Genomic DNA, 27,848 nt, shown 5'->3' with positions numbered 1-27,848 from the left:
GACCTGGGACCCGTATCTACCAGAGTGCTTGCATTTGCACCCAGATGAACGTCTCCTCCAGCGATAGAATGCAAACATAAGGGACTAAAAATAACTGCGTGCATGCGCAGTTGGGGCAAATTATGAACAATAAGTTACAAAAAGGCCACAAACCAACTGCCACTTCTGAGGTGCCGGGAATAAAAGCAGGGTACTGCACACGATCCCTGCACACAGCACCCCCATGGGGATGGGCTGACCACCCAAGCCGCCGCTCCCGTCCGACCCAGACTCACCAACTGAGCCCTGTCCTCGCCCCGCTTAAGGACCCAGCCCACCCTCCTCAGGGAGCGAGCAAAGGCACCTGTTGCTTGTTTTTGCTCCCTCACACTGCTGCAGCAGGGGCCCCAGTAAAGCCTTGCCTAAATTTCTCATCTGGCCTCATCAGTTTCTATTGAATAAAGAGTCCGAGGACTCAAGCTGGTAGCAAGAAAAGAAGGGAGTCCAGGACAGAGGGGGATGCCTAAAAAAAAAAGAGCTGGATAGAGGAGGAGTTGGCAAAGAAGCATGAGGCGAAAATGGGGAGAGGTATGATTTAAAAAATTAACATTTTTAAAAGAGAGGTTTTCCAGGATGAGTAGTCAGCACAGTCAAATGCTAAGAGGTTAAGTAAGATGAAAAAAAAAAATGTCATGAAGAACCTAGGGGTAAGACAGGAATAAAGACACAGACCTACTAGAGAATGGACTTGAGGATATGGGGAGGGGGAAGGGTAAGCTGTGACAAAGTGAGAGAGTGGCATGGACATATATACACTACCAAACGTAAAATAGCTAGTGGGAAGCAGCCGCATAACACAGGGAGATCAGCTGGGTGCTTTGTGACCACCTAGAGGGGTGGGATAGGGAGAGTGGGAGGGAGGGAGACGCAAGAAGGAAGAGATATGGGAACATATGTATAACTGATTCACTTTGTTATAAAGCAGAAACTAACACACCATTGTAAAGCAATTATACTCCAATAAAGATGTTAAAAAAAGAAAAAAAAACACTCATTGGAGTTAGCAACGTAGGGTTTGCTGCCCTTAGCAGGAGCTGTGGTCGGGGCAGAAATTAGAGGGAAAACAGAGGCCTGTGGCCTGGAGTTAGGAGAGCTTCCTAAGAAGGGCCTTTATCACACCATGAGTTAGGCTGTGCACCGCTCTTTTGCATCTCATGAGCGTTCTTTGGAGTGATCCAGCCAAGAAATAACACCTCTCAACTCCCATCTAAACTAGTAGGTAAAATGTCAGGAAGATAACCCTTGCTGAGATTTTTTTTTTTTTTTGCGGTACGCGGGCCTCTCACTGCTATGGCCTCTCCTGTTGCGGAGCACAGGCTCTGGAAGCGCAGGCTCAGCGGCCACGGCTCACGGGCCTTAGCCGCTCCGCAGCATGTGGGATCTTCCCGTGTCCCCTGCATCGGCAGGCGGACTCTCAACCACTGCGCCACCAGGGAAGCCTGAGATTTTTTTTTTACTTCTATGTACACATAGTCTGTGCAAATCTCTGCAGACCAGTGAAATACACACACACATACATACAAGTGCAATGAGAGGTATAATCTCACAAGGAACTTGAGGAAGCTGTTGTCATCATCCCATCTGCTGATCAGAGTCTCAAAGGTCAAGACCACACTGGAGTCTTTCCATTGTTGTAAAAGTTAATGAAAGTTAATTATTAAAGCTGACAGAAAGGTGATTTCCCCACTGCTTTACATAACCTATATATAGATGTCTCTATACATATGGATGCGTGCAGAACCTATAGACCTGAGTGGATGGACACTGCCTCTTAGAACTGGGCTATTTTCCACCATCGCTGAGGGACCTCAATGAGTGTGTATCAGGTAGGAAACAAATGTATGATCATTTTACTCAAACTGGTTTTCTCTTGCAAATGTTATATTTTTTGATCAAAGCCGATTCAAAAGTTAGGGTTGCATTCTTGAGTTTATTCCATGAGCAGGAAATTTTGAATGATACCACTAACAGCAGGCTAAAAATGTTAGTCTGGAGCCCTAGCAATGTGATGTAAATACCTGAGTAGATTTTGATATGACCAAGTAAATGTTTGTATGCACTGTTAGGGCTTAAAGAGCCTTTTCAATGATAGCAGGGTTTTTTGCATTCGTTATTCACATATTCCTTTAATTCTGCACTCGAACCTGACTTTATTAGTAGACCATCTGTTCTGAAGTTTGGCAAATAAAGCAACATTTTAGGAAAGGTTTTTTCCAGAAGATACAATGATCTGTTAGAAGGTATTGAGAAAAGACTTTTGGTCCAAAAGTGAGGGATTTAGCTGCCAGACACTCCAGAAAGTCCAAGAAGGGAACGCGGGGGCGGGGTGGCAGAGGGGAGAAAAGGGAATAGAAACAAGTAGGACAGACAGTAAAAAAGAAAGAGAAAAAAGTTGCCACTGGAAAGTAGCAGAATGTCACATGCCATGAGTAATATCATACCAGCAGGAGTACTTTTCCTATGGATTACCAGTCCTAACAGGAAAATTTATTTCATTCTTTAAAATGTCAGAAGATTATAGGGAATTCCCTGGCAGTCTAGTGGTTAGGACTCTGTGCTTCCACTGCAAGGGACACGGGTTTGATCCCTGGTAGGGGAACCAAGATCCCAGATGCCATGCAGTGGGGCCAAAAAAACAAGATTACACAATATTCTTTAAACGTGAGTGTGAAAAACAACTTATTAAATTTTTGGATTAGATAGTTCTCTTTTCCAAAGAAAATGTGTCATTCAGAGAAACAGTGTAGTGAAAACTGGTCACATGAAGATCATTCCTACTAAGAAATAAGGAAGCAACTATTTGATTTCAGACAAAAGTATTAAATAGTTTACAGTGGGTTAACACACACCTTGCCTCCTCCACCTGGAAAAATGAATGAGTAGGTATATAAATAAATGAACAAATGTCTCAATAGCTACTAAATAGCTTATACTTCACTAAGGAACAAAACAGTTCACAAAATGAGAATGGATTTTTTTTTTTTTTTTTTGTGGTATGTGGGCCTCTCACTGTTGTGGCCTCTTCCGTTGCGGAGCACAGGCTCCGGACGCGCAGGCTCAGCGGCCACGGCTTACAGGCCCAGCCGCTCTGCGGCATGTGGGATCTTCCCGGACCGGGGCATGAACCCATGTCCCCTGCATCGACAGGCGGACTCCCAACCACTGCGCCACCAGGGAAGCCCAGAATGGATGTTTTTTAACTACTAGAATAAATGAGTAATAACTTGGTCCAGCTTCTCTCCATGATGGAGGTCCTTGGTTCTCCAAACAAGGAAAAAAGAGCCTTCCTCTAGCCTCTGTTTCACTTTGTTGAGTAGTAAAGGGAGAATAAACCGGTTCACTTCAGTGAGATTGAACTCCAGGCTACCCAGGCTCACATTTTGTGTACGTGATATTGAGAGCAGGAGCCTGGCAGGAGGGGCCCTTCTGCACAAGGGCACACTGTAGGTACCTCGTCTGGAGCTCTGTTCTCTTGTCTCTCTTGGGGATCACGGCTTATGGGCATCCCCACATCAAAAGGCAGAGAAGAGTGTGGATTGGAGAGAATCATTTACAAGACCCGGCTTCTTGTCCTGGCCCTGTCTCTTGCTAGCTGTGAGACTTGGGAAGTCTTATATCTTTTCTGACCTCAATTTCCTGCTCTGTAAATTGGTGATAATAACGCCTACCTTCTCTGCCTACTTCACAGGATAACAGTCAAGAGAGAAAAGTGAAAGTGCTTAGAAAGATGCAAGGCCTTAGAGAAAGTCAAGGGATTCTTTTTATTATTTTGAGAGCCTTGTGGGTCTGAGATTCCTTCCTATGGCACACCTTAACATTTCTCTAGCAGTTCAGCCTTTTGACCAACAAAGTCTTCTGTTCTAGTATTTGGCCGCTAGCCTTTGAACATGATGTGTTCATCCTCCACTGCTTTCTCATCATCTCTTTCAAACTTACCTGTTCTTTAAGGTCTAACTCAAGACCCACAGTCCCTTGATGAAATCTTCCTCAACGCCAACCCACACTCACATCCCTTCTGCTTACAATGTGTTATCCGTACCAATCGTTTGGGGCCCTCCTTCTATGCAAGTAAACTTTGGAATTTAGGACTACATCATTTCTATATCTTTTGCTTATAGTTCAGTTTATTTCAACAGACCTTTCTGAGTAATTACTATGGTACAGGTACTATGCAAAAGGGAAAAAATGATTAAGATTTAGACCTTGTCCTTGAGGAACTGAGTCTTATTGGAAAGAGAAACTTATCAACAAATAATGACAATACAGTACACTATGGGAGAGAAATACACACCAGGTGTGTACAATAAGGAAATGATTAACTCTTTTTAGGAGATTCCATGAAGGCTTTACAGCATTGTCTTAGGAGCAGGGTTCCTAACGAACAATAGGATGATAAACGCTTGTTGAAGGAACAAAGGAACAAATCAATGGTCAGGGACAGCTGAGTATTTTTAAGGATGAATTGGAATTTACCAGGTGTTGGAGGAGAACACAGATAAAGAAAACAATGCATGCAAAGGAATGAGGGGAGGGGGTGTTAAATATCATGGTTTGTTGAGAAACTGCTGTAATTATGAAGGAGGAGTGAAGAGTCTTGAGGTAGGCCAGAGCCAAGATATGCGGGGCCTTGTATACCATGCTAAGAAGCTTAGATAGGAGACGCTTTAACATGATGTTAAAATAAATGGGCGGGAATGGAAAAGCTTGAATTCTGGAGAAGTCCAGAATAAACACAAAATTATAGAAAAGATGGCGGCACTAACATTTTCAGACAGCTTCCAGCTGACTGTCATGTAAGGTCTACCCAGTTATTAAACTCCATCCTGAAACTATTATCTGTGCAATTAAAGCTAAGAAGTCTCTCCTTACATACCTCACTTTCAGTCTGGACAACAGTCCTACCAGGGAGGTAATGACATCCCCTTTCACCGTGAGAAAAACTAAGGCTTGGAGCACTTGCCCATAGCAACACAACGAAGCAATGGCAAAGCAAGGATGTGAGGGCAGGTCTACTTAGCTGCCCAGTTCCCACTCTTTTCTGTTGCATCTCCCAACTCAGTTAGGTTTGACTGAGTTTTTCAGCAGATGGTCAAGAATAATAATTGCCAATAAAAAGAATTGTCAATAATAACTATAGTGCCTGAACTAAGATTAAGATAAAACTGAGTTAAGTTCCTAGAAGATCACTATAAATCTGTGTCACATACACAAATTTCTTGAATAAGCAATACAAAATACCTGTTATGTTCTCGCCCACTATGGACACTGAACTAGAGCTGTGTGAATCATCCATATTATTGTGGCAAAAAAAAAACCTTTGGGACTCTTTGGAGATACTGCCCCACACCCTCAGGATTCTCATTCCAGTCCCACCACCTTTAATTGCCTTCTACGTCACCATATTCCCTCTTCAGGGAAAGACTCTGGCTTCAAAAGCAATCTGGAAGGGTTTGTGAGATGCTCATAGCTTCCCAAGGATCATGACTAAAGGGTGGAAGGAAAACAGCAGTGCTTTTTATGTTCTAAATGATAACGGACACATTTATTTCTCCCAAAGAGCTACCAGATTCAACTTCACATCTATACCATAGCTTAATTAATTACCTTACTGTGTTTCCAAAGTGGCTGAAGCACACAAGAACCACAGCATTTAGCTAGAAAGTACAGCCTGCCCCACCTCTGACCCTTCTGACCTTTCTTCGTCAGGATCAGCCTCCGCCCCGAGCTCTCTTCACCCGCATCCTTCCCACTCATCCCCAGCCCAGTGACTCCTAACCACCACTCTGTCCCTATACGATTTTGATGCCATTATCTCCCCGCTTCCATTCAGCTTGACATCATCCAGAATGTGGATCTACGTGCCCTTGATTTCTGGTTTCTTTTTGGCTGCGGAGTGGGGTCCCTCTGAAGGTGCTCACCAGAGCCGTTAGTCTGCTTGTTCTCCCATCCCTCCCCCGGATGTAGCTATCAAGACACGGCTGTTTTTCCCATTGTCCAAGGACCAATTCGTGAAATAGGCCTGGCTTACCTCTGGTTTTCCACCGACTGGCACGGGTATTTTGAGGTCTGATGGAGGGGTGGAGTCACTGAGAGCCAACCTTGAGCCAGGGTGGTAGAGGTTACCTACCGTGACTGGGGAGGGACTGGGAAATATTCTGCACACCTGCTTCCCTCCTGGTTTCAAGTTACCACCAATTAAAGAAAAATACTAGCATTGCTTACGAGCATCTTGGTTCAAATTAGTTTCCCACAGAAGGGGCAGACCCCTGAAAGACTAGAACACTGAATGGATAAATGCTGAGACAGGCAAAAGTCATGGCCATCGACACTTCTCAGGGGAGTGGGGCAGGCAGAATGGAGGTGCCCAGGTAGCTGGAAGCCAGGTGGTGACACTCAGTGCTGTGCTGCAGGGTGCAGATGGGTGGAGCTCAGAGGGGTTAGGGGGATGGGTAATGTGCATGACTATCCCTAATTCCTAGAAGTATCAAAATGTTATTAATAAATCAGAATAGTTAAAATAGAAAAAACTGAACTTCAGGAATTAATCCCAGGACTAAATTTCTGCTCAGAAAAAAAGAAAAAAGCAGAGAAAGACAAACGTGTATGACTAAGTCACAGGACCAAGATATGTAGGTATATGTATGTATGTGCATGTGTCTATGTATGTAATTTATATGTAATAAAGGCCAAAACATTTAAAAGAACACATCATAGGAAAGGAAGCAAGACTGGAAATGTACACAAACAAGGCTTAAAGTTCAAAAATTACTAGGAGGAAAAGTGCCTGAGAATGAATTTCAATCCCCCAAAAGCCACTGATGCCCTAAGAAACCCAGAGAAAAATTTGAGGCATGAAGATAAAACAGAACATGAAAAGGTGTACATTAATGAGGGTGTAATATTTGAAAGTGGAATTCATTCTAGGAACCAAGAAAACGTTTTCCAAGAATTTCTGGGGAAAAGGTAACATGTTCAGGGTTTTTTTTTTTTTTAAGTTAAGAAAAATCACGTTTGAATTCCTAACTAAAGTAGGTCATTCTCAAGAATCCCAGAAATGATGAACTGGAGAATGACATTAATTTATGAGTATCTGGAGCTTTTCTCAGCAGAGGCACCATTGGGGTGGTTGATTTAGTGGCTCAGATGGTTGGTTACATGTGGAATATTTTTTCTTAAAAGCTTTTTTTTTTTGCTGTGCCACATGGCACGTGGGATCTTAAGTTCCTTCTGCTTTGGAAGCATGGAGTCTTAACTACTGGGCCGCCAGGGAAGTCCCTGGTTACATGTGGAATATGAGGCAGTAGCTTTTGGGAGAAGTGATGGCAGCTAGGGGAAAACCACAAGATTGGAATGGTGGCCCTCAAGCTCTCTCGTTCTAAATTCTGAAAAGATTTCTTAAGCCACCCTGACGCCGGCCCTCGAGCACTCCCCTTGTAGTCAGCGCTTGGGCATGAGGTGGTGGCATTTCCCAGGCTGTGGCAGGATGGCCAGGGCTCAGGCCTTTGATCCACTGAAGAGCCAGGGCATGGTCATCCTCAGGGAAGGAAGCTTCATAGAGATATAGTTATATCTGCCATCATTGTCACTGGCCAAAAAAATTAGACTGTGACTTAGCAGAGAGAAAATGTGCAGCAGAAAAGGAAGAAAAAAAAGCACTTTCAGGATTTTTCTTAAGGAAGAGAACTAATGAGTTTCCCTGAACAACTTGATGAAAATATGAGTAAAGTAACAAAATAGCAGCATCTTTTTTTTTTTCTGTCCACGGCAGCATCTGCCAGAAATAGAATGCACAGTACCCGAGTCATCTTCATCCTAAATTGGCTAGGTTGGGGAATTCCCTGTCGGTCCAGTGGTTAGGACTCCATGCTTCCACTGATATGGGGGCCAGGGTTCAATCCCTGGCTGGGGAAATAAGATCCCGCAAGCTGCTCAGCACGGCCTAATAATAATAATAACGTTGGCTAGGTTGCATACCTCAAGGATTAAAGCTCTTCTTGAAGACAGCCTTTGCAAGAGACCTAAGGTGTCAAGAGTCACTAACGTGGGATAGATCTCGTGTAAACGTCCCAACCATATGGTTGGTAGTTGGCAAACAAGGACAAAAATCCTTGCTATGCACAGCAATGAGTAAGCCAAGCCCCACCTTCACGTACAAGTTCTTTTGATAATGGAAAGTACTATATAGTTAGTGGGATATAACACCTGGAATTGAGTGTGGAGAGGTGGGAGCGGGAATAGAAATGAGAAGCAAGGAGGACAAGCAGCTTGGGGTTAGAGGAGGCTCAGAAAGAATAGCAAAGGCGGCCTCACAGTCATAACAAGGTTCACGGGGTCTCAAATGCTGGAGGTCAAGCCAGAGGCTGGGGCAGAAACACCACACTGTGGTCAGAGAAGGTCAGTAGAAAGGACGTTGGAGGAAGCTAGGGAATGGGGTGGGGAAAGAAATGGGTGCCAAAGAGAGATCAGGTGGGGTCAGAAATTGAGGCCAGCATCTGATTCCTGGTTATAACTTGAGCTCTGCAAACATGCTAAAAATCCCTTGAGCTTTGGAAAAGCACCATGTAACAAGGTACAGTCTAGTTTGAGCTAATTCAATTAATAACTATGATACAGAACCAAGATTAGTGGGCAAAATGCTAACAGTTAGTTGGAAGGTTCTTCAATTCTGTTCACACTGGACAAAAGAGAAGCTGTGCGTTGTAGAAGAAACAGCAAAGTCTGAAAACAGAAGTTGTATTTTTGACAGTGTACTAGCTGTATGACCTGAGGAAAAGATTCTTAGATTTTTATGGAGACTTTTATGTGCTATTTATTGTCTTCTCATTTGTAAGAAGATGACAAGAATAATAATAGTAATTGCCTCAAAGAATTGTGAGGGCTAAATAGATAATGTGCATAAAAAAACTTTTGCAAAACTGATCTTTTAACTGTAGTAAAAAGGATTGAGATAAGAACCAAGAAATTAACAATCTTGTGCAGAAAATGCAAATAGTTAGAATAAGAACTACCATTTAGTGAATGCTTGTAGTGTGCTAGATGCTTTGAAGCAATGCTAGATGCTGTGAAAACATTCTCATTTAATTTTCATCATCCCCTTGTAACGAGTATTATTATTCCAAGTATACAAATGAAGCTCAAAAAGGTTAAGTAAATTGAGTAGTTTCCTCAACTACAAATGATAAAACTCTATTTAATTCCCAGAAATAATAAGAAAATACCTTAAATGGGCAATATCCTTGAATTTCACAAATTAAAAACATTTTATAATGTATTACAAAAATTCTGATGGGTCAAATGCAACAGGCTTGACTAGAGTTAGGGGCAATGAACAGACTTTAAATCTAACCTGTCCCAGTACCTCCAGTGCCATAACTTTGGAAACATGGCTGAAAAAAAATTTTTTTTTAATAAATTCCTTTCTTGAGATCTTGCTTTACAAGTCAAAAATGCACTCACTGGTTAGTAAACTGAGTCAATTTCTATTGCTTTTTGGCAATCTTTTAAAAATAAATCAATCAAAGCCCTTGTTTACTTACCCAGAGGAGCTGTGTCCAGCTTCTTGCAGTAAAAAGCGATTATCACAGTCGCAAAATACAATCTAGGTCCCTTAATCCAGCCTCTTTTGATCTCAAAAGGTGGTAACATTCAGTTCAGAGCTCACTCATCTGTAAATTGCATCACATTATCTCCGAGTTATTTAAGAAGCAAGCTCTGTTTGGTTTCAGGCATTTTTAACCTGCTAAAGGCAAGAAGGGTTTGCCACATAGTTCCAAAGGTCTTCCACTTACCACAACGGTCAGAGAAAGCACAATGATTGAACCCATCGGGAATCAGTACGTCGTGGCCAGGCCAGTGTATTCCACAAAGGCTTTTGACGAAGAACATAAGAAGAAACACAGACATCATAAGACACTTCTGGATCATCTCAAAATGTGGTTCCGGTAAGATATTTTTTTAAGGTACTGGCATTAGGAGTAAATGAAGCACTTTCTCTGAAATTTTTAAGCTTCCAAGCTCTTCTTTCGGCTATTAGCCCACAGTCTCCAAAGTTGTTTTTTTTTTTCAAACAGATATTTATAATTGGCTACTTATTAAAGATTTAAAATGTTTCTCTTTTCAAATATTTTCCCCCCTCTCCAAAGTCTTTTTATCTTTGGTTTCCAAACCTCCTACTTCCTGCCAGGGCTAGAAAAGTAGTCTCTGAAATTGAACACCAATCTTGGCTCTCCACACAATCTCTCCATACCAGAGAACTGATAGATGAGGACAGAGGAAAATTCTCCATCAAAGTGTTGTAAAATCAAGCTGAGGATGACAGATAATTTCTATTGTGGCTAAAGAAAAGCAACATTTTTCTTAAAACAAAAAATCCTTTGGTGGTGGTCAATCCTTTGGGGGCAGTTGATATGGGTAAGGAGGTGAATGTTAGTGAGAAAGTTAGTGAAATGATAATATTATCTTTACCAATTTTCCATGTACAATAGGTACTAAACTTAAAATTGGATATTAATAACTGAACGGTGGCTTTCAATGTTTTCAGCTGTTCTGCACAAAAGGCCAAGAGAATTGCCCTCTCTTTGTTCCCCATAGCATCTTGGTTGCCAGCGTACCGCATAAAGGAATGGCTCCTCAGTGACATTGTTTCTGGAATCAGCACAGGGCTGGTGGCTGTACTGCAAGGTAACTTTTTTTTTTTGAGATATAATTCATGTATCATAAAATTCACCCTTTTTTTTTTTTTTTTTTTTTTTTTTTTGCGGTACGCGGGCCTCTCACTGTTGTGGCCTCTCCCGTTGCGGAGCACAGGCTGCGGACGCGCAGGCTCAGCGGCCATGGCTCACGGGCCCCGCCGCTGCCCGGCATGTGGGATCTGGCCAGACCGGGGCACGAATCCGCGTCCCCTGCATTGGCAGGCGGACTCTCAACCACTGCGCCACCAGGGAAGCCCAAATTCACCCTTTTAATGTGCACAATTCAGTGTTTTTTGTGTATTCACGAGGTTGTGCAACTATCACCACTAACTGCAAGACATTTTCACTACAACCATCCCCCAAAATCTCTTGCAATCACTTCCCATCCCCTCTCCATCCATCCCTCGGCAACAACTTTCTGTCTCAATGGATTTACCTATTCTGAGCATTTCATGCAAACAGAGTCACAGAATATGTCGTCTTTTGTGTCTGGTTTCTTTCACTTAGCATAACGTTTGCAAGTTTCATCCATGATGTACAGGTACTTCATTCCGTTTTATGGATGAATAATATTCTACTGTATAGATATACCACATTTTGTCCATTCATGAGCTGATGGACATTTGGGTTGTTTCCATGCTGTGGCTTTTATGAATAATACTATTATGAACACTTGTACACAAGTTTTTGTGTGAACATGTTTCATTTCTCTTGGGTATATACCTAGGAGTGTAATTGCTGTGTCATATAATAACCCACTAGCAATGGTGAGGGTTCAAATTTCTCCACATCCTTGTGAACCCTTGTTATTGTCTGCCTTTGTTATTTTAGCTATCCTAGTGAGCATGAAATGGACTCTCTTTGTGGTTTTGATTTGCATTCTCCCAATGATTAATGACGTTGAGCATCTTTTCATGTCCTTACTGACCATTTGTATATCTTTGGAGAAATGTCTGTGTAAATCTTTTGCACATTTTAAAATTAGGTTATGTGTCTTCTTATTGTTGAATTGCAAAAGTTAATTATATAATTCTGGATAATAGACCCTTATCCAAGATACGATTTGCAAATCATTTCTCCCTTTCTGTAGGCTGTCATTTCACTTTTTTGATAGTATCCTTTGAAGCACACATTTTTACATTTTGATGTGGCCCTGTTGATCTGTTTTTAATTTGGTTGCTTATGCTATAGGTGTCACTTCTAAGAAACCCATGCCTGATCCAAGGTCACGAAGGTTTACACCTAAGTTTTCTTCTGAGAGTTTTATAGCTTTAGCTCTTACATTTACATCGTTGATACATTTGAGTTAATAAAATAATTTTTAAGGTACAATCTTAAATACTTGAAGAGCCTAATGAAAACTTCTATGATCCCTTTGCATGAAATAAGGACACTGATGCTTGTGTATTTACAGGTTTAGCATTTGCTCTGCTGGTCACCATCCCCCCAAGCTATGGGTTGTATGCAGCCTTTTTCCCAGTCATAATCTACTTTTTCTTGGGCACTTCTAGACACATATCAGTGGGTAAGTGAACTCCTGGGCTAATTGATCCTTACATTGCTTTTCTTTATGAATGCCATTAGCCACGCATTGTATCAATTCCAAATTGTGCAGAATCCAGGAGAGGAGTCATAGTTTCTTGTAAGAATTAGGACTGGGGCTTGGGGAAGTAGACCAGAACTCCAGACAGCAGTCTCTTCATATGCTACATTATGGCTGAAAGACAACTGTGCTATAGGGAGACATAATGACTACAACTCGCCCTCTCTTTTATTAGGTCCATTTCCAGTTCTCAGTATGATGGTGGGAGCAGTAGTTGTGAGATTAACCCCAATAGCCGATACAGCTGATCCGACAGTCACTAATAGCTCAGTGGCTAATGATTCATCACTAGATGATCATAAGGTGATGGTGGCTGCAACGGTCACAATTCTTTCTGGAATCATCCAGGTGAGTACTCTGTCACAGAATCTACGCTCCCCAATTTATGTGTCCTGAGTGGTACACATCTTTGTGGTTTCTCTCCTTCCTGCCACCCCTCCCGACTCTTCTGTTAGTTTACATGCCTCCTTCAATAGCCCATTGGAAATAGTTTAAGAGTCACCTACCACAGCCAGAAGTGAAAGGGCAGGTCTACTTTGCAAAGATGATTGAACATGGGTCTAGAGAGAAGGAAAAAATAAGAGTGGGGAGGCACATGTGGTGACAGGTGAAATGCTGAATTCAATAATATACCTGGGAATTTATATATTCACTAAACAGAACTCTATGCAATAGAGAAACTGGCAGCTTGGGAACTTTTTTCTTTCTAATTCCTCATTGACTACAGTCTATTTCGAAGGGATGGGCGCTTAGTGCTTTGAATTGTCCATGTCAAAGATTTGGAGAAAGCTGAAAAGGATTATGGAGGGGTTTAAAGCCTCACTCCCAAGCCACACCCCTGTCACTATGCCTGGATTATGAAAATGTCCCTATCCTCAAGATGTTAGATAGTGAAAATGTCAGACTCCTCAAGATGTTGCCTAAGTTTATGGCTAATGATATTATAAGTTAAGACCATTCCTTAAAGAAAAAAAGAGTCAATTCAAACCAAGACATAAGTGGTGGGTCTTCTTGACCAACAATGGGGTCAGTTCAACAATGGAGTCCGAGTGCATCTCTGATCCTAGTGCATTTGCAAACTCACAGCTCAGTTTGCATTCCGGGGTCAGGAGTGGAGAGGTAGGCCAAGCATCTATCCATTTACTTTCTTGCAAAATCCTGAAGCTTTGGGGGAATGAACCACTTTTGCCCTCATTTAAAATCAAGCACTTTTGATGTCATGAGCAGTTACGTATTTCCTAACAAAAATCAAGCAACTTGTTTGAGGGAATCTGAATGGATGTTCACCCATGCATGCGACAGCAGCTGTAAAGGGTAACTGAAAATTCCCTGGGAAAATTTATGAGGGCTAATGCTAGATAAGATTCTGCTATGAAAGGTTTATGGGTGAGTCTCCTAAAGATACCGCACCTTCAAAAGAGGGAAGAGAAGAAACCTGTTAGTTCTTGGGAGTATACTGGACTGATGTGCTATTTGAACACCATGTAACATTCCACCTTGGGGTGGGGGGTGTTGGATGGGGGAGGGAAGCAGAGGGTGGTACCTTGCATGGGAGGTTTTCCAGGAGGCAACAACACTTGCTTCTTCAAGACACAGGGGTGGAGGCTGACCTCCACATTTTGCATCATTACAGTAGCTGATCCTTCAGTCTGCCGAGGTGTTCTCTGAATCTACACTAACAAAGGCTCTGCTCTCTCTCTTTGCAGTTGCTCATGGGAGTTCTGCAGCTGGGCTTCGTGGTGATTTATCTCTCCGAATCCTTAATCAGTGGCTTCACCACAGCTGCCGCTGTTCACGTTTTGGTTTCCCAGCTCAAATTTATTCTTCAGCTGACAGTCCCAGCACATGCTGATCCATTTTCAATTTTCAAAGTAAGTATTCCTTTTGCTTAAAAAATATGGAAATACACAAAATTCACTATCATGTTTCCAGGAGAACTTTCCTTTCGTGCCTTTGCTGCAGGACTTACCTATAACTTCCAAGAAATCAACGGGCTGTGAAATGTATTCACAGTAAAAAAAAGTGGCAAGGAGAACAACCCTGAAAATCTACCACAGCTACCATATACCACATCAGCTGATGTGAATAACAGAAATTAACTACCACTTCTCTTAGATTTGAGTCTTCAGTATTTTTAAAAAGAAAAAACATCGATGCCCATTATTAAAAGTTTGTCCCAAGTTTTAAAATCTTTCTCAAAATCTTATTTTGGAAGAAAAGTGCTGATTGAGTGGAAGTGCTTCCCTATTTCTAAAAAGCAGGTCTTGTTCTTTTAGAATTGAAGTTCTGCCTCTTATGCATCCCTGTTTATAAAACAAAAGGAAATTGGCCAATATGTAAATAGAACAGTGGTTCTTTCTTCTCTCCTCTAAAGGATGTTCTGTAGAACAGAGAGCATTCTTAGTGCCTCTGAATTTATGTATTTTTGTCCTCATTCTTTGTTCCTTTCTGAGGCTAGCTACAGGTTTGTCTCTTTTATCTTTTCAAAAATCCAGCTTTTAGTTCCATCGATCTTTTCTATTGTCTTTTTAGTCTGTGTTTCATTTCTTTCCACTCTGATCTTTGTTATTTCCTTCCTTTTACTGACTTTGGGCTTGTTAGTGCTTCTGTCAAGACAGTCTTTGGGAATCAGAGACAAAGTCCCTCCAAATTGGAACCAGCCCTCTCTCACTCCCATCCAGAGCTATTCCAGAAGTGGAGTCTTTTGGGAACCATTTGGGATCCAGTTTGGACCTCTTGAGCTGTCTGGATCCCACAGATACGGCACCCAACTGGCTTAGAGAACTGCACAGCTAGCCAGGATACTAGTTTCCAAAAGTGACAGACAGAGTCAACGAAGAAATATGAGGGGTCTGAACATTAAAACAAAAAAGCCAGGAATTAAGGGGATACATGCTAAGAAAAACTATCAGAGGTCAAAGGTTATTCCCTGGACAGAGCAGTAGTGTTGATTGTGAAATAAAAAAGACGGCAACGACACCTAAGAGCAGAAGAGACCAGTTATAAAAATGTGAAAAACGTGCAAGAAAATTCAACACTAGACGAAGAGCATCCCTAAACCAGTGTGGTGACGATGCTGTGCTGACTTACCCTTCTCATATCTCCATGCTAGTCTCTACAATTACTCGTGGCTAACACAAGCAGAACAGGGAATTGCTATCAATCTGTCAGTCGTTTCACGTCTATGTTTATTTTTATCTATTTGGAATTAATTAAGTGTTATATCCAAATTACACATTAATGTAGCACTTGGATGTTTTTTACTTTTATACTCTAGGTACTAACTTCCATATTCTCACAAATAGAGAAGACTAATATTGCAGACCTTGTGACATCCTTGGTTATCCTGTTGGTGGTATTTGTGGTTAAAGAAATAAATCAGCGCTACAAAGCCAAACTTCCAGTGCCCATTCCAATTGAACTCATCATGGTAACTGATCGTCCCAAGACTTTCTTTCATAATTCGTTAGTCTTGTGTTTTTATGTCTAAAGCCCTTCACCGTCTGTAGATCAAGAGGCTTTAGTGGGACCGGTGACCTCTCTGCAGTTTCTGGGTATCATATTTAGTATGGTTTTCTCTTTATTCAGAATTTAATAACTTGCTTTGATGACTTGGGGTTTATTCTTTCCATGTAAGACAAGGATGGGGCAGAGAGCAGACCTCTGAGAATCCTAGTGAGAGACCCATTGGAATGGAGCTGTGGTTCTCAGCTTTGGTGGCACATTAGAATTGCCTCGGGACTTTTCAAAAAGTAGCCAAACCTGAGCTGAGATTCTTATTCAATAAGTCAAGGGGTGGCTTTTGGCAATGGTATTTTGTTTTTCAAAGCAAGACTCTTAGTTACATCTCCCATTTCTAACTTGGGCAATTTGCAACTTTGCAGACTGTGATCGCAACAGCTGTGTCATATGGCTTTGACTTCAAAAACAGGTTTAACGTGGCCGTGGTTGGGGAGATGGAAAGTGGGTAAGTGTCTCTCTTATTATGGCATCTCCAAGCTCTAATTAGAGAGTAAGCAGTAGTGACGAACGACTTCAAGCTGAAATGCATGAATCCAGCTCAGAACCCTTCCTGTATCTGGCATCCATCATGCACCCAGGAGGAGGGCTCACTACTCTCCTTCTAGGAGGGAGTCACAAAGGACATAGGATGTGCAGTTCTTAACATCAGAAAGTTTCTCTGTGCGGAAGAACTCACAAACCAGAAGGGGCTCACACGCAAGAAAAGTGAGATAGTGAAAATAGAAAAATAGGCAAAGTAAACTTGCTCCTCTCCTTAAAAGGAACCGAGGGAAACCAGATTTCCTTGGCCATAAATTACTATAAACAATACGTAATGTTTTGTTTGAGGTTACTGGAGCCAAGTTCCAACAGTTCAAAGGAGACACTGAAGGAATACCTGCCACACGCTGCTTGAGCAATCCAGATGGGCACACTCTGTCCTCTCTGAAGATCAAATTCAAGACAAGCCTAGAGCAACTCTTAGCGCTGCAGAAGGATGGGAGGCGCAGCTTGTACAAGGAATTTGAAAACGTATTCCATTGCATTTATTGGATTGAGGAGGGAGATCCAGTTTTGTGCTCTTTCCTCTCTCTGCCCTCTGGCCATAGCATCAATTTCTTTCAACTTGCTTACCCCTAGGAAAGGTGGTATTCCTGTAAAAAAACAAAAACAAAAAAACCCTCCCTCCCTCCCCATGCTTAGGAGTATTTGAGAATTATTCCAGGAATCAGCATGTATATGCATTGCATTGTTGACTTAAAACTAACTAAATTCTATTAAAAGCAAATATATAGGGCTTCCCTGGTGGTGCAGTGGTTGAGGGTCTGCCTGCTGATGCAGGGGACATGGGTTCGTGCCCCGGTCCGGGAAGATCCCACATGCCGCGGAGTGGCTGGGCCCGTGAGCCATGGCCGCTGAGCCTGCGTGTCCGGAGCCTGTGCTCTGCAATGGGAGAGGCCACAACAGTGAGAGGCCCGCGTACCGCAAAAAAAAAGCAAATATATATTTTTAAGCAAAAAATATTTTTATCATCAGATATATTTGTGTTACCACTTGTAATATTTGGATCACAAATATCACTTTTAACTTAAATGGGAGAAATTAGGCTGAAGCTGAAAGACTATTTCTAGTGTTTCTCTCCACTCTGCAACTTTCAAGTGATTATGCTTTTTTTTTTTTTTTTTTGCGGTACGTGGGCCTCTCACTGCTGTGGCCTTTCCCATTGCGGAGCACAGGCTCCGGACGCGCAGGCTCAGCGGCCATGGCTCACGGGCCCAGCCGCTCCGCGGCATGTGGGACCTTCCCGGACCAGGGCACGAACTCTTGTCCCCTGCATCAGCAAGTGGACTCTCAACCACTGCGCCACCAGGGAAGCCCGATTATGCTTCATTTAAACATCTTGGGAGACACAAACTAGATAGATAAGTAGATACAAAATTAAAGAGGATCTTGCCAGAAAGGTTTTGAAATAAAAGGTAAGGACACTGAGTTACAATCTTAGAGACATTACTTAGTAAATATATTTTAAATGTCAATGGATCTCCTTCCATAGTGTGTGTGGGTGGGGAAAGGGGTAACACACATTTATAGGTCATTACACTCTACAGAGAGGCAGTGTAGCCCAGTAAGCAAACTCATGCTTTCTAGAGGCAGAGTGCCTAGGATTTACTTCAGACTCACTTCCTCATCTTGGGCAAATAAACTCTGTGCCTTAATGTCTTTGGCTGTAAAAATGGGGCTAAAAATAGCATAGGTTATTACATAGGGTTCTTGTAAGGATTAAGTGAGTTAATATGTGTGATGTCCTGAAGTGCCTGGCCTACTGTTAAGTGTTCGAACTGCATTACTGCTGTTCCTAATTTAGCACCTAAATTAGGTACTAGGCACTTTACACGCTTTTTTTTTAATTAATTGATTTATTTATTTTATTTTTGGCTGTGTTGGGTTTTGGTGCTGCGCCTGGGCTTTCTCTAGTTGCAGCAAACAGGTGCTACTCTTCTTTGCCGTGTGCGGGCTTCTCATTGCGGTGGCTTCTCTTGTTGCGGAGCATGGGCTTTTAGGCACGCAGGCTCAGTAGTTGTGGCTCGCGGGGTCTAGAGTGTGGGCTTCAGTAGTTGTGGCGCACGGGCTTAGTTGCTCCGCAGCATGTGGGATCTTCTCGGACCAGGGCGCGAACCAGTGTCCCCTGCATTGGCAGGCAGATTCTTAACCACTGTGCCACCAGGGAAGCCCCTACATGCTTTTTACAGTCCCATTTTTTCTGAGTGATAATCGAGTGAGCATTTTAGATTTCTGATGATTGCAAATAGAAGATAACTGGAAGGTAACGATTGCTAATTATTGCTAATCTGTTATTAATGAATATGACACCTTAGAAGTGACTTTGTGAAGCTACATACACTGAATGCAAATAACTTGGCTGAAGGAAAGAGATCATTGAAATAGTAAAGGAAACACAAAGGATATATTCAGATTCCAGAGGGACCCTGTAATAGTAGTTTACAGGTACTTTGTACTTTACAGTGTGTCAACAGTAGTTACATTCATTATTTATTTGACCCTCCCACAAAAATTATGAAGAAAAGAGAACAAGTGTTATTATCATCACTTTACAAATGAGGAACCTGGGTAAGTAGCAGAGCCAGGAAATGAATCAAGTTTTCAGACTGTAAAGCTCCATCACACCACTCTGTCTATGGTGATTAGAGGCTAGAAAAAAAGAATGATAGCAGGCTTCTGGTTATTTTGGTATAAAATGCAGATTATAATTGTACCACTGGTTTTAGATTATATATAATATTCCAAGCTAACTTTCTGATTTATGAAAGCTGCAGAATATGAAATAATAGTACTTCTTCAAAATTAGAGCTAAAAATCTATTAACATTCACAAAACATGAATAGCAATTTAAAAAGAGTTGAATGCACCCAATTAACTTACCTCCAATAAGTTTTAGGTCAGAAACAGATGTTTATAGGAGCTGAGCATTTTAGTAAATTGATGTTGACTTTGGGATATTTGGACTTTATAATGCAATTAGTAAATATTATTTAACTGCTCTAAGTTCATGAGACACAGGCACAGGAGTATCCTCTGTGACTTGAATGTTTCCCTGACACTATCTCACTTTAAATGGAAACCCGCCCTCTGTCAGGGCCACAGTTGGCTCTAGAAGTTCTGTGGAGTGCGGGGCAGAGTCTAACGCCCACCTGTTTGCTAAGGGTTTTCCATGAAAGGTTATCATTATCAATGAAGGGAAGAATTTCTTGCTTTCCTTCTCTCAGAATTGTGTTTGCTCAAAGAGCCTTCATCCATGGATAGCTATTGGAGGCATAATGGGTGATACCTTGCAACCCAATGTAACAATACAAGTGGGATCTGAGACATTTTGCACAAAGCTTATATTGATCTAAGTGTACACTATAGTGTGGCTATGCTAAAATCATATCAGATTTACCACTATCACTGGACTAGATTTACACTCATATCAAATACAGGCGGCATTGCTTTTCAACAGTAAGATAACAGATTCCAAGGTTTTCAGTGGTGCTAAATTCTTGCTAGTCATACTCCAAAGGCACAACTCAGCCTAGATTGCATTCATTCATTCGCTGACTTGCCCAACAATTACTGACCACCTGATATATGCTGTGAAGGACCATTGTTGGTCCTGGTCATAGAATAATGAACAAGTTACAGTCCCTGCTCTGGGTCTGGATGGAGAGAGGGGCAGGGATGGAAACAGGAGTCATCAAGAACTGGGGAAGCATAGAGAATCTTGCCTAACCCTGACCTTGGGGGTGAGAGAAGACTTTCTGGAGGGAAGGATAGGGATGAGGGGAATGGTTCAGGGAAAGGCAACAGCAAATTAGAAGCTGTCAAGGTGAGAGATGATGGGTGATGAGAAACAAAGAAAGCTTGGTATAGCTGGAGTATAAATTCTGGGAAAATGGTAGTAATTAAGCAAGATGTGGAGGAGGGTAATTGGGACCTTGCTAAGGAATTTGCACTTTTCCTGAGAACAAATGGATACCGTGGAAGGTTTATAAGCAGGTTGGTGGCATTCTGACTTGTTTAATCTCAATTTCAGGTTTCAGGCCCCTATCACACCTAATGTGCAGACTTTCCGAGATACCATCGGAGACTGCTTTGGCATTGCCATTGTTGGCTTTGCAGTGGCCTTCTCTGTGGCCAGCGTCTATTCCCTCAAATACGATTATCCCATTGACGGCAATCAGGTAAGTATAAACCGACGCTGGGTCTAATTAGGCAACATTATATACTATTCTGCATGCATAATATCAATGGTGCCACATCTAAAGAAGATTCTTCCTTGTTCTCCCATCAGGAGTTAATCGCCTTGGGAGTGAGTAACATATTCGGTGGATCGTTCAGAGGATTTGCAGCAAGTACAGCCCTCTCCAGATCAGGGGTCCAGGAGAGTACAGGAGGCAAAACTCAGGTACTGGAGGATCTTTGCTGTGAGCGTCGTCCTAGCTTGAGTCACTGGGGATGCGGATCCGGGGAGGAAAGTTGAGTCTGTGATGAGAATGTTCTCATCTTCACAGGTTGCTGGCCTTCTCTCTGCTGTCATCGTGCTGATTGTCATCCTAGCCATTGGATTTCTCCTGGAGCCTCTGCAAAAGGTAGCACTCCTCTCTCGGACTGACATCTCTCTCCTTTGGGTGATGAATCAAGGACCCTGGTTCTTAAACTGAGGAAGCGCAAACTAAACTAGGGAAAATGAGTATCTACAAACTCTCAGGTCCTCTTCTTAGCCAATACTCTATGGGCCAAAACTATTTTTTTTCTCCTGGCACTATCTTATGAATGTTAGGAATGCAAATATCCAACAGCTCTACCCTTGCAACTCATACTCTGCCTTATCAACTCTCCTCTTCAACTGCTATGTTTGTAGCCCCAGATATAATTAATGTTTACATAGGAAGGCATCCTGGCACTGCAGCTTCGATATGGATTGACTAAAGTGAAGATTTTCTTAAAGGTTGAGGTCATCAGGGCCTCTATCGAATTCAGAGAATGGTGCTATCATCCACACAACCTGTTCTTAGGAATACGCCCTGCAGCTCCCAGAGTTTGGTTTGACTCCAAGACCAAAGCTGTCAGATTGCTGGATGGGAGCCAACAGCTAGACTTTGTCCTTGTACCTTCACCTCATGCTCCTCTCTCCATCTCTCCTGAACTGTAATTTTTGAGGGCGTAGTTTAATGCTTTGTCCACCGTGGCAGCATCCAGGTTACAAAAATAACAGCAGGCCCTAGAAAATACAGGCTCTGTAGGAAACCAGATGATGGTCAATATCTTGTTCTTTGTGGTGTTAATTTGACTTTGAGGGAGTACGGGGGCACTGGCTCTAGTCCTGTAGATGTACTTCTAAGTGGCTCTGCCGCTTATTACCTGTGTGTTTTGGGCAGATTACTTAACCTCTCTGAACCTCAAGTTGCCCATTTGTAAAATAGGGAGGGAAATAGTCCCCACCTCACAGAGTTGTTGCAAAAATTGAATGAAATAATGCACGTGAAATATTTAGCCCAGGGTGTGGCACATGATAAACACTTAATAAATAATAGCCTTTTTTTACATTTTAGTTAGTTTTGGCTGCGTTGGGTCTTCGTTGCAGTGCAGGGGCTTTCTCTAGTTGTGGTGAGCAGGGGCTATTCTTTGTTGTGGTGCGTGGGCTTCTCCTTGCATGGGCTTCTTGTGGTGGCTTCTCTTGTTGTGGAGCACGGGATCTAGGCACGTGGGCTTCAGTAGTTGTGGCATACGGGCTCAGTAGTTGTGGCTCGCAGGCTCTAGAGCGCAGGCTCAGTAGTTGTGGCGCACAGGCCTAGTTGCTCCGCGGCATGTGGGATCTTCCCGGTCCAAAGATCGTACCCGTGTTCCCCTCATTGGCAGGCAGATTCCTATCCACTGTGCCACCAGGGAAGTCCCAATGCTAGCCTTTATTATAAAGATTATTATTGTTGTTATTCTTATTCTACAAACATTCTATTCTACCTCTGACTACAAAGGACATAGAGATAGGACACAGCCCACCAAAGTCTGTTGGTTGTTATCTAGGCCTTTTCCCTTGTTGATTAGTAGCTGGAACATGAGTTTTGTCCAAGGTTTCTGGAGTCCCAGTGCAGTTATCCCGAATGTGGCCAAGCAGTGCACAGTACTCTTTGCTAAAATTGTGCGTTCTTCCTATGCTAACCTACTGATTTCCAGAGGAATGGCATAAAATGGGTCAAAAGTCACCATCAAAGAAATAATGTGTATAAGAATGTATATCTCAATAAAAATAAATGCACACACAGCTCCCCGAAATAGAGAATTCTGCCCTGTGTGCTTCCTCGCATGTGTATCCCTGGGCTCTCCCTCACCCACTTCAATTGGGAGAAACTAAAAAAACAATTGCCGTTTAAAATCCTATCTCTTTCGTGAATAAACCACACCAGTGACGCTGTCCAGGATGCTAATCAAAGGCCCTACTTTGTAAAGGAACCATGTGACAATTCCTTCTTAGACCATTGTGTCTGTAATGTTTTTGTTTCATCTGAATAACTGGTCTACTTCTTTTTATCATATAAGTACAAAATAACCCTTCATGATAGCTAAGAATGAACGTCCCTTGAGCGCTTACTAAGCATCAGCAGAGTTCTAAGCATTTTGTTTACAATTAATCCTTTATATCAATTACAGTATGGATACCTGGTTCCTGGTAAAATGATTCCCCTTTTCCTGTCTATGGCTTCTCAGGGCTCTGTAATCTTTATTTTTCTTTAAAGGGCTCTATTGTGTATGTATTTCACTGTAAATGTTTCAATTTTTTTTTTAATTTTTAAAAAAATTTAAATTGAAGTATAGTTAATTTATAATGTTGTATTAGTTTCAAGTGTACAGCAAAGTGATTCGGTTATACATATATATGTTGTTTACCCATTTTCAAGTTGTTTTTCCATGGAATACTGACCAGGTGGTAAATAATGCCTAATGAAAAGAAAAAATATGTCTCTTCTGCAGGTGGTACTTGACGTGTTTTATAGTAAAGTCCCCCAAAGCAGCAGGCTTATTGTACAGAGTACTGTGAACCTTTCACGCAGCTACCATGGCAGGGGGGCAGGGCAACTACATAGCTACACTACAATGTCAAAATGAGTACATTGACATCGGTACAGTACTGTTAACCAGATTACAGACTTTATCCAGTTTCCCCCATTTTTTAACTGGTGTGCATTTGTGTGTAATTTCCTTTTTAAAGTCACTTAAGACAATATTTAGTCTTCTAAACAACAACCTGTATTCTCACAGTGAGTAAATGAGCTAGTCAGGCATGAAATTATAAACATAACTTGTGAAAATTAAAAATGTCTAGATCAGTTAAACTATATTTGAGATAGGAAAACACCAACTGTGTTTGGTTTTTCTTTGTACATTTCTTTTATGGTGTGAAAGTAGTCAGTATACAAATTCCATAGTCCATTCAGAATCTAACAGCTGAATTGGGGGCAGGGGTTGGGGGCCTGTTCCTACCATTGTGTTAAAACCCAAATAAGGAAGAGAGGGTGCCATTCAGCATTTTTCACCTTAATTATCATCATTCCTGCAAGACAAATTATCTCATTTTGGCATGCCAGGAAACAAAAACTTGAGCTTAGCTGACCACCCAGACCCCTCTTCGTGACTCTACTGTTCAGCAGTATCACTATCAGGCTTCTTAAAGGAGGCTGTGTTACTGCCTCTTCCACTCACTAGTTCACCCACTCATTCGCTGAATAATTATGAAGCCCCTCCCACGTGCATTTACCACAGTAGGTTCTGGGGATCTAGTAGGGAACAAGACAGATAGGGTTCACACTGTCCCAGAGAGTCGGCGTCAAATCTTTGCGAACCTCTCTGTGATCTTCGGCTTCCTCATACTAAATGACATGATCACTGATCATCATCCAAGGTTTGAATTCTGATTCCAAGACCCCAAGCTCCCCAAGTTTCTTTTTTTTTAAAGATATTTTTGATGGGGGCCATTTTTAAAGTCTTTATTGAATTCGTTACAATATTGCTTATGTTTTACGTTTCGGATTTTTGGCCGCGAGACATGATCTTATCTCCCCGACCAGGGATGGAACCCACGCCCCCTGCATTGGAAGGCAAAGTCTTAACCACTGGACCACCAGGGAAGTCCCCCCAAGTTTTATTTTTAAACAAAGAGCAACCCCCTCTCCCTACCTACAGTAAATAGACATACACTAGACCACCTCTGCTTGGGAAGAATTTCTTTTGGTCATAGGTCTTCAGATCTGCCTTTCTCTGACCCAAGGTACAGGCGAGTAAATGCTATCAGATCATCTATGGCATGTCCCTGTCACTGTGGTGGGGACAAAATCATGGCTGGGGACAGCTCACAGTCCTGGGTCTGGTGTATCGTGCATGGCATTGCACACCAGAAAAGGGTGTATCCTTTGATAGGCCTTGAGGCCCTGGAAAGGACTCACTTATTTACAACCTTCACCTTTGCTTCTCTATGGTTATTGGATTATCTCAAAGTACATCTGCTCTTTATGTTTTTCACAGTCTGTCCTGGCAGCTTTAGCCCTTGGAAACTTGAAAGGAATGCTGATGCAGTTCACAGAAATACGAAGATTGTGGCGAAAGGATAAGTATGATTGTGTAAGTAGAGGCAATGGTATTTGAGAGAGAGGAATCAGAATGACATTTTAATGCTGATGTAAAATGCATATTTATATTGCAAACAAAGTGAAATTTTGTTTCTATCTGTCTGTTTAAATAACCTGAGTTTGTTTTATTTGCTATCCTGAAACTACATACTCTAATGATTATTCTCTGGGATTTTAATGTAAAAGGATGAGCTACTTACAAGTAGGCAATGGTCCATGAAACACAAGGAGAGAACTTCTTAGATCTGTTCTAAAACTTCTTGAAGTCACCTCTAACACCACAGAAACTCTCTGAATCTTAGGGTATGCATTGCTTCTGTTCTTCATTACATCATATGTTAGTTTCCAGAGAATCTGTGAAGAAAAATTCTGAACGTTCCTTTTGGAAACACTATAAAGGCTCCCCTCTCTCAGCATGCCTTACAATGAGAAGCCCATGTCTCTAATTATATCAGGGTCAAAGTCTGTGGTGTAAAAAGGCTTGTTAACATAGCTTATGGTACTTAACAAGCATAAAGTAATAAACCACACTTGGTTTAGTTTTGCTGCTGATAGATCAGTGTTAGGGATTTTAACACTTTTTTGGCATGCTAGGAGTCTGGTAGAGACAGTAGCTAATTAAATCAGAGGACCAAAAGTAAGAGATTAGTCCAGGCTCTACCAATTAATTTGCTGATTTTGACAAAGAGCAGCTGGTTCTGGAATTTTCGCTGTGACAGATTCGATCATTTCCTTAACTGGCCCAGGGATGGGATTAGAAATGGATACGCTCTCTTGGGATTTTTGAAAAGATTTGCTTGTGTTTCTGCAGCTCAGAACCCGAGCCAGCAGAAATGACCTCAAGGCAGGTCCCTTCTGCTGTGCACTCCCAACTTCTGCTTTGGGCCCTAGAAGTTCATGCTTTCTTATAGCTCTGGACCTAGGACACTGTACTTAAATGAGAGTAAACGGTGGTGTATGTGTTGCCTTCTTTTGACAGCTAATTTGGGTCATGACCTTCATCTTTGCTGTTGTCCTGGGCCTCGGTTTAGGCCTGGCTGCTAGTGTGGCGCTTCAGCTCCTGACTATCGTCTTCAGGACCCAGTTGTAAGTGCTCATTGTGGTCTGCATCCTTGCAGGCTTTGACCTGCCCAGGTCAGAGGAGAAAAAAACCTGTCACTTGTTAAGGGAAAAGCAGTTTAGTTGATAGGTATGCAAATCTATCAAGATTGGCTAAGCCTGGGATTTCCCTGGTGGTCCAGTGGTTAAGACTCCGCGTTTCCACTGCAGGGGGCGAGGGTTTATCCCTGGTGGGTAACTAAGATCCCACATGCTGTGCCGTGTAGCAAGAGAAAAAAAAAAAAAAAAGGAAGAGAAGATTGGCCAATCTGTTCTGCCTCACCCCAAGGCCTGAGGGTGAAAGAATGGCCCAACCTTAGAGCATCAGCCAGATCCCACCAGTTATTGGTCTGCTCCCTGCTTTGACACCAATTCAAAGAAATCATAAATCTCTGAGTCTGTTTGCCCAGCTGTAAACTGGTGGTAATTCTATTCTGAGCAGGTTTACTGTCTTTGTCTCAGACTTGTTAAACATGGGAAAGTGTTTCTGAGAAGATTCTGAGATTCTCCGTGTCTGGGGGAGTGTTGTTGTTCCTCTGGATGGGTTGTTAGATTGGACTCCCACCTGAAAATCAAGGAGCTGGATTAGAAAACTTCTCAAAGGCCCCTCTCATCCCGAAATGCCACAAAAGCTACTTAGAATTCTTGATTTTTAACAGAATTCCAGTCCAAACATCTTTGGATTCTTAAATCTCTGCCGTGTAATGTCACCACCGTGTGGTCACTCAGCCTATGTTGGATTACATGGCGTGACAGAGAGATAAGGCTTGTTGGGATCTAAGGTGTTCTAGAACAGAAGGTGTTATCATAGTTAAGGTTGATCCTGGACTGACGGAACACATTTACATTGAAATGTTCCTGCACTTGTTTATTCACTTATATTTTCATTCATTTCTTGGGGACCCATCAAACACAGAGACAAACTGAGTGGTCATAGGCAAATCATGATACTTCTCCATGTCCTTATCTATACAACAAGGTGACTGTATCTGCCTTATTTCACCCACTAACTGATATTCAGAATCAAAATGGCAAAGCATATGGAAGTGCTTTGTAAACTGGATGTGGTAAATGGGAGGAGAGGCACGGTTCCAGGAGCTGTGGGAGGGTCAGTCAAAGAAGGTGTATGCCCTCCAGGGCATGATGGCGTGAGGATTCCCCAACCTTTAAAATTTGGAAAAGTGAGCCTGCTTTGGGATGCTGGGAAAACATCGACGTTAGCCTCATAGGCCTAACGTATATGCATGAATGATTCACTTGGTGTTGATTTTTCCTACAGTCCCAAGTGCAGCACGCTGGCTAATGTTGGCAGGAGCAACATCTATAAGAATAGAAAAGATTACTCTGAAGTAAGGAAAACTCATTTTTCTCTTTGATTGGCTAAATGATATTAATATAAATCTAATGGGCACCATCTACTATGACTTCTCTGCCTTACAGATGTATGAACCAGACGGTGTGAAGATTTTCAGATGTCCATCTCCTATTTACTTTGCAAACATTAGTTTCTTTAAGCAGAAACTTATCGATGCTGTAAGGTTTGGGGTTATTAATTTTTTTTTAATTCCACTGAATATCTAGGGAAGAAATGCTTGTTCTGTAACAGGAGTGTCATTCATTTCACATATGTTGAGGCTGGGTTGTGTTTGTGTTTTTGTATCCTGTGTCCCAGGGCAGGTGGAACTACATTATAAGGGGTCCATTAACATGTTGGGAAATGAGACCTTTTTTTTTTTT

At 42.0% G+C, this 27,848-nt stretch overlaps 1 protein-coding gene across 1 annotated transcript in view; it reads left to right on the top strand.

Annotated features, from left to right (window-relative positions):
- Window positions 1-9,849: 9,849 nt before the first annotated feature.
- SLC26A3 (solute carrier family 26 member 3) overlaps window positions 9,850-27,848 on the top strand; it is a 31,858-nt gene continuing 13,859 nt past the window's right edge. Inside the window, exons 1-14 of the mRNA XM_060156189.1 lie at window positions 9,850-9,980; window positions 10,580-10,719; window positions 12,145-12,255; window positions 12,509-12,681; window positions 14,040-14,204; window positions 15,611-15,763; window positions 16,218-16,300; window positions 20,426-20,573; window positions 20,684-20,797; window positions 20,904-20,981; window positions 24,910-25,005; window positions 25,993-26,099; window positions 27,391-27,460; window positions 27,552-27,644. Coding sequence (XP_060012172.1) covers window positions 9,850-9,980; window positions 10,580-10,719; window positions 12,145-12,255; window positions 12,509-12,681; window positions 14,040-14,204; window positions 15,611-15,763; window positions 16,218-16,300; window positions 20,426-20,573; window positions 20,684-20,797; window positions 20,904-20,981; window positions 24,910-25,005; window positions 25,993-26,099; window positions 27,391-27,460; window positions 27,552-27,644 — 1,662 coding nt within the window. The remainder of the gene's footprint in view (window positions 9,981-10,579; window positions 10,720-12,144; window positions 12,256-12,508; window positions 12,682-14,039; window positions 14,205-15,610; window positions 15,764-16,217; window positions 16,301-20,425; window positions 20,574-20,683; window positions 20,798-20,903; window positions 20,982-24,909; window positions 25,006-25,992; window positions 26,100-27,390; window positions 27,461-27,551; window positions 27,645-27,848) is intronic.

The sequence above is a fragment of the Lagenorhynchus albirostris genome, chromosome 8 (genome assembly GCF_949774975.1).
Source record: "Lagenorhynchus albirostris chromosome 8, mLagAlb1.1, whole genome shotgun sequence".
NCBI lineage: Eukaryota > Metazoa > Chordata > Mammalia > Artiodactyla > Delphinidae > Lagenorhynchus > Lagenorhynchus albirostris.
The sequence above is the reverse complement of the archived record's forward strand: the minus strand, read 5'-3'. Positions and strand labels throughout refer to the sequence as shown.